Raw genomic sequence first — 6,861 nt, 5'->3', positions numbered from 1 at the left:
GGTAGGTGGAGGGATCTGTTGCGGAATCAGGTCCAATTCTGTTTGCAAAGACAGCAGTGGTGGGAGAGGAGTCGGGGGAGGTCTTGGCTGAATCATTCATTCATACATTCATTCATTGATGCACCCTTTGACCAATACTTCTTGAGCATCCACAATACACCAGGTTCTATTCTAGGGATGGCGGACACAGCAGTGACTAACACAGGCAATAATATTTGTTCTCCTGGAACTTATCATCTAGTGTGGAGGGAGATAGATAACAAAAAATAGATGCATGAACATCTTGTGTGTTAGGAATAGTTAAAGGAGATGAAGACAAATAAGGCAGGAAAGGCAGACAAAGGGTTCTAGGGATGGGATTCTACCACTTTTAACAGAGTGGTAAGGAAAGGCCGTGCTGAGAAGTTGATATTTGAGACAAGATTGAAGGAGTGAGGGAGTGAGAGATTGGGTGTCCGGGAAGGATGTTCCAGGAGGAGGGAACAGCAGGTACAAAGGCCTGGAGGCAGGATCCCAGCTAATGCGTTAAGCTCTCTCATACATGTGCTCATTCAGTCCTCCCAGCAACCTGATGGTATTGGTTGTACTCTACACCAATTTCACAGACGAGGAAACTGAGCCTCCATTGTGGTGGAATCACCATCCCAAGGCCAAATAGAGAGGATGTAGGAGAGTCAGGATCTGAATGTGCCTAGATGTGACTTCACACCCCATGCTCCCAACCACCATGCCCTTCTGCCTCCAAATGAGGCTGCAACCTCTGGCAGCTCAAGGTGAGCTTGTGTAGGACACACATTGATTTAATCCCCAAGTTCACAGACTCTGAGACTCAAGACAGCCTGGGAAGCTGTCATGCAAAAATTCCAGAGCAAGACAGAACCTGGATTCCAATCCTCGTTGTGCCTTTCACAAGCTATGTGACAGTGCAGAATTGTGAAGCCCCAGTTTCCTCCTCTGAAAAGTGGAAATATTAGTTTATAGCTCATAGGGGTGCTAGGAGGATTCGTGGAGCTAATGCATGTAAGAGATCTCTGTCAATGCCTGCCACAAAGAAAGCTCAACATATTAGTAGTTAATTTTTATTTTAGTTAACGTTTGCTTGCATAGTACTTACTGTGCTCCAGGCTTTGTGGTAGGTGCTTTACAGAGGTCACCTTATTTAGTCCTCTGAATGACCCTATGGGGTGGGTACTATTATCCTCATCTGACAGATGGGGAAACTGAGACACACAGAGATGAATTGTCTTGCACATTGTGTTAGGCAGCTTGGGCTGCATCACCAAGTATTATAGACTGGCGGCCTTAAACAGCAGAGATTTATTTTCTCACATCTCTGGAGGTCAGAGGTCTGAAATCGAGATGTCAGCAGGGCCATGGTTTCTCTGAAGGCTCTAGGAGAGAATCTGCTCTGTGTCTCTCTCCCAGCACCTGGTGTTGCCGTCAATCCTTGGGATTCCTTGAGCTGTAGACGCATCACTCCAATCTCTGCCTTTGTCATCACATGGTGTTCTCCCCAAGCCTGCCTCTGTGCCCCTTCTCCTCTACTTATAAAGACACCAATTAGATAAGATTAAGATTAACCATCCTACTCCAGCATGATCCCATGTTAACTTACATCTTAATTGCAACTAGAAAGACCCTGTTTCCAAATAAGGTCACATTCTCAGAGACCCGGTTTAGCACTTCAACATATCTTTTTTCTCTATGCCAAGAAAAAAAGACTACGGCCATTTGTGCAATCTGTGATCATTACGTTTTGAAATTATTCATCACCCTTTTCCTTACATATTATTGGCCAGAATTTATTCTCATGGTCCCACCTAACAGCAAGGGAGGTTAGGGAGAAGGGGAGAATGTGGGTAGTGGGGAGCCTCAGTGCTGTGTGCCACAAGATAAGAACATGTAGAGCAAGTCTGCACTTGCAGTCTCCTGCTCTCATTTCCTCGTCTGCCTCAACCCGGGTTTTCTCTTTCACTCTCTAGATGTGGATGAATGTGTGGATTCCAGAGCCTGCCCAGAGCATGCGACTTGCCACAACAGTCCTGGAAGCTACTATTGTGTCTGCAACCCAGGATTTGTTTCTAGCAGTGGAAACATGAGATTCCGCGGTCCAGGAGAGACGTGTGAAAGTAGGTGGAGGGATCTGTTGGGGAATCAGGTCCAATTCTGTTTGCACATTCAGCAGTGGTGGGTGATGAGTAGGGGCATGTCTCGGCTGAGTTCAAAGACTTTTCTGCAAAGCTGATGTTAATAATCATTCATTCATACATTCACTCATTGATTCATTCATTCCTGCACCTTTCGACCAATACTACTTGAGCATCTACAATACAGCAGGTTCTATTCTAGGAATGGTGAATACAGCAGTGAATAACACAGGCAATAATATTTGTCCCCCTGGAAATTATCATCTTGTTTGCAGGGAGATAGATAAAAAATAGAAGCACGAACATATTGTGTGTTAGGGATACCTAAAGGAGATGAAGACAAATAAGGTAGGAAATGTAGATATAAAGTTCCGGAGGTGGGTTTCTAATTTTAACACGGTGGTAAGAAGAGGCCGTGCTGAGAAGTTGATATTTGAGACAATATCTAAAGGAAGTGAGGGAGTGAGAGATTGGGTATCTGGGGAAGGATGTTCCAGGAGGAGGGAACACCAGGTACAAAAGGCTGGAGGCAGGATCCCAGTCAAGGCACTAAGCTCTCTGTTTCGTGTGCTCATTCAGTCCTCCCAACAACCTGACGGTATTGGTCATATTCTACACCCATTTCACAGACAAGGACTGTGAGCCTCCACTGTGGTGGAATCACCCTCCCAAGGCCAAATAGATAGGAGGTAGGAGAGTCAGGATCTGAGTGTGCCCAAGAGTGACTTCACACCCCATGCTCACAACCACCATGACATTCTGCCTCCAAATGAGGCTGCAACCTCTGGCAGCTCAAGGAGGGCTTGCGTAGGACAGACATTGATTTAATCACCAAATTTCCAGACTCTGGCACTCAAGACAGCCTGAGAAGCTGTCATGCAAATATTCCAGAGCCAGACAGAACCCGGATTCCAATCCTCGTGCCTTTCACAATCTATGCGACGTTGCACAATTTTTGAGTTTCAGTTTCCTCCTCTGAAAAGTGGAAATATTAGTTTATAGCTCATAGGGCTGCTATGAGCATTCATGGAGCTAACACATGTAAGGGATCTATGGCAATACCTGCCACAAAGAAAGCTCGACATGTTAGTGGTTAATTTTTATTTTAGTTAAGATTTGCTTGCCTAGTACTTACTGTGTTCCAGGCTCTGTGGTGAGCGCTTTCCAGAGGTCACCTTATTTAATCCTCTGAATGACCTTGTGGGGTGGGTATTATTATCCTCGTCTGACAGATGGGGAAATTGAGACACACAGAGATGAATTCTCTTGTCCATTGTGTTAGGAAGCTCGGGCTGCATAACAGAATATTGTAGACTGGCGGCCTTAAGTAACAGAGAATTATTGTCCCACATTCTGGAGGCCAGAGGTCTGGAATCAAGGTGTCAGCAGGGCCGTGCTTTCTGTGAAGGCTCTGGGAGAGAATCTGCTCTGTGTCTCTCTCCTAGCTTCTGGTGTTGCCCACAATCTTAGGTGTTCCTTGACTTGTAAATGCATCACTCCCATCTCTGCCTCTGTCATCACATGGTGTTCTCCCCAAGCCTGTCTCTGTGCCTCTTGTCCTCTTCTTATATGGACACCAATTATATCAGATTAAGGGACCATCCTTCTCCAGCATGATCCCACATTAACTTGCATCTTAATTGCATCTACAAGGACCCTATTTCCAAATAAGGTCACATTCTAAGGGACCAGGTTTAGGAACTCAACATTTCTTTTTGGAGGACACAATTCAACCCACAGTGGTCTCCTTCACTCTCAAATGCTGCCTTCCCTTGCAGCCCTGCTCTGGGGCGCTAACGCAGCCTTTTCCTTCTACGCTGCCTAGATGTGAATGAGTGTGCGAGTTCCACCATCTGCCCAGCTCATGCAACCTGCACCAACACTTTGGACAGTTACTACTGCACTTGTGAACAAGGCTTCCTGTCCAGCACCGGAGAGACACAGTTCGTGGGCCCAGGAGTGGAATGCAAGGGTGAGTTCACATCCCCTCAAAGGTGGTCGGAAAAGCAGGTGGAATCTAGCTGGGTAGCAGATACAGATGCTTTTTGTTTTTGCCCCAAATATTAATTATTTATTTATTTCCTTCCTTCCTTCCTGCTTTCCTTCCTCCTTCCTTCCTTCCTCCCTCCCTTCTCTCTCTTTCTTTCTCTCTCTCTCTCTTTCCCTTTCTTTTCTTTCTTTCTTTCTTTTCTTTCTTTCTTCCTTCCTTCCTTCCTCCCTTCCTTTCTTTCCTTCCTTCCTTCCTTCCTTCCTTCCTCCCTCCCTCCTCCCTTCCTTTCTTTCTTTCTTCTTTGCATTCTTCCTTTCTCTCTCTCTCGCTCTTACTTTCTATTTCTTTCATCATGAGAATTATTCCTGGCCACTAAAATTTCCAATGATTATAGACTAGCATTAGGAAGAAAATTAAAATTAAAATCATGCTCCCTGTCAATATCCAGAAATACCCACTGATTTCATTGTGAGGGCCCACTGTTTGGCCGCCTTTCCATGGAGATAGTTAGAATTTCCAACATTTATAGAGTGCCAGGTCCTGTGTGAAGTGCTTTATGTGCAATGTCACATTAAACGGACTATAGGCATTTTGATGATCTCCATTGTCCAGATGAGAAAACTGAGGCTTGGAGAGCTGAAATGACTTTTTTAGGGTCATGCAGTTGAACTGGGATTCAAACCCAGGTCTTTCTGACTCTACTGAGGGTGTCTCAACCATGTTACTTAGCTGCCACACTCTAGTTAAGAGATGTTGGTGAAATATATTTCATCTCTATAAGCCTCAATGGTTCCATTTGTAAAACGGGCGTATAAGAGTATCCAACTCCAAGGATAGTTGGGAAGATTAAATGCAATAATGTATGCAGTGTGCTAGGCACATGTGCAGTATTAAGAGCTATATTAACATAAATAATATAAAGTAACATAATTCCCAGAAGGAGCTAAGTTCTCTGTCAGCATTCCTTATATTTAAACCCCAGTTCTCCTCTTGACAGTAAAAATCTGATTATTCCTCTGAATAAGACCATAGGTTGGCAATTTTTCTGTAAGGGGCCACATAATAAACATTCTGGAAGTTGCAAGTCGTACGATCTCTGTCATGACCACTCAGTGGTGGTGCAAACACAGCCAGAGATGATACAAAAATGAATGGATGTGTCTGTGTGCCAATAAAGCTTTATGTACACAAACAGATGGTGGGCTGGATTTGACCCATGGGATGTAGTTTGCTGAGCTCTGAAGAAGATGATGCATTTCTATCACTTTTGCAGTTAGTTTCCAGGGATCCCCAAACATCGTTCTTTATCTTTGGCCTACAGTTCATGGGTTATTCAGTCAGCTCAGTAGTGCTGATGAACCCTGGTGTTTAAATTTGGGGTGAAATCAATATTAACCATATAGAAAATGATGGATACTACAGCAACTATTTTGTCTACTCTATGTCTTTGACCCCCAGTATGGTGACTGATACATTGTGAGTATTTAATATGTATTTGTTGAATGAAGGAATATGTACCTTATTCTTTATGTCAACTCCAAATTGAGTCATCCTTCTATTGGCAGGCACTTAGGTTTTTCTAATGTTTTACAACTTGAAAGAAAGCTGAATGAGCATCCCTGTGATCTGGGAGGGAGCTATAGGAGACTTGCCTTGAAGTTGTGCTTCTATAACAAGTACCTAGCAAGGGTTTATTTCGAGTAACTTGTCAGAGCAGGGTTGAAATAGATTTGTGGAGAGCCACCCCATGGTTCCATGACTGCACGATTCCATGGGTCCTTCAATGCGTAAATTCCTAGAATTTGCTTTGCAAGTGTCCGAGTTATCTGTTGCTGGGTAACAGACCACCTGCAATTTAGTTGCAAATAGTAATCATTCATTATGCTCATGAATGAATCTGCTATTAGGGCTGAATTTGGAGAGGATGGCTTGTCCCTATTCCACACAGTGTCAGTTGAGTTGGCTCAACTGGAGGCTAGAGGATCCACTTTGAAAAGGGTCTACTCACAAGGCTGGCAAGGTGGTGCTGGCTGTTTGACTGGCTGCTCCCCCAGGGCTGCGGGCTGGATGTCTTAGTTCTTCCCCATTGAGCTGCATTTTCATGGCTGGTTGGGCTTCCTCAAAGTATGGCAGCTGATTTCCAAGAATGAGCATCTCAAGAGAAGAAGGAATTACATTATATTTCTACGACCTATCATGACATTCTTCTGACTAAGCATGGTATTTTTATGACCTGGTGTCACTTCCACCATAGTCACAAGCATGCTCAGATTCCAGGGGAGGGAATATAGACCCCAATACTTGATGGGTGGAGTACCAAGGTCTCACTGAATGAAGGACATATGGGAGGGAAACATTGTTTCAACCATCTTTGGAAAATACAATGGGCTTCACAAGATGAGGCAACTTTGTAACTCTGACTCTTTCTCTATCCAGATATAGATGAGTGTTCTCAAAACCCGCGACAATGCGGTCTTAACTCAATCTGCCAAAACCTGCCAGGGAGGTACAAGTGCAGCTGTTTGCCTGGTTTCTCTTCTCCTACTGGAACCAACTGGAACCTGGGAAATCCAGGTCATTTTGCCTGTACACGTAATGCTCTCAGGCTCTCAGGCATGGTCTTTGGTGGAAAGCTATCACTGAGTTGGGTACATGTGTTTCTCACTGTAGACACCCAATCTTTTGTCTGCTCACTCTCCTCCACTGCTCCTCAGACATCAATGA

General features: G+C 44.4%; 1 protein-coding gene across 1 annotated transcript in view; it reads left to right on the top strand.

The window, feature by feature from the left end:
• Positions 1–6,861, top strand: part of LOC131402698 (adhesion G protein-coupled receptor E1-like) — a 19,854-nt gene extending 12,993 nt beyond the window's left edge. Inside the window, exons 6-8 of the mRNA XM_058537293.1 lie at positions 1,983–2,129; positions 6,574–6,643; positions 6,852–6,861. Coding sequence (XP_058393276.1) covers positions 1,983–2,129; positions 6,574–6,643; positions 6,852–6,861 — 227 coding nt within the window. The remainder of the gene's footprint in view (positions 1–1,982; positions 2,130–6,573; positions 6,644–6,851) is intronic.

The sequence above is a fragment of the Diceros bicornis genome, unplaced genomic scaffold (genome assembly GCF_020826845.1).
Source record: "Diceros bicornis minor isolate mBicDic1 unplaced genomic scaffold, mDicBic1.mat.cur scaffold_230_ctg1, whole genome shotgun sequence".
NCBI classification, from domain to species: Eukaryota; Metazoa; Chordata; class Mammalia; order Perissodactyla; family Rhinocerotidae; genus Diceros; species Diceros bicornis.
Note: the sequence above shows the minus strand (reverse complement) of the source record. Positions and strands in the feature narration are given on the sequence as shown.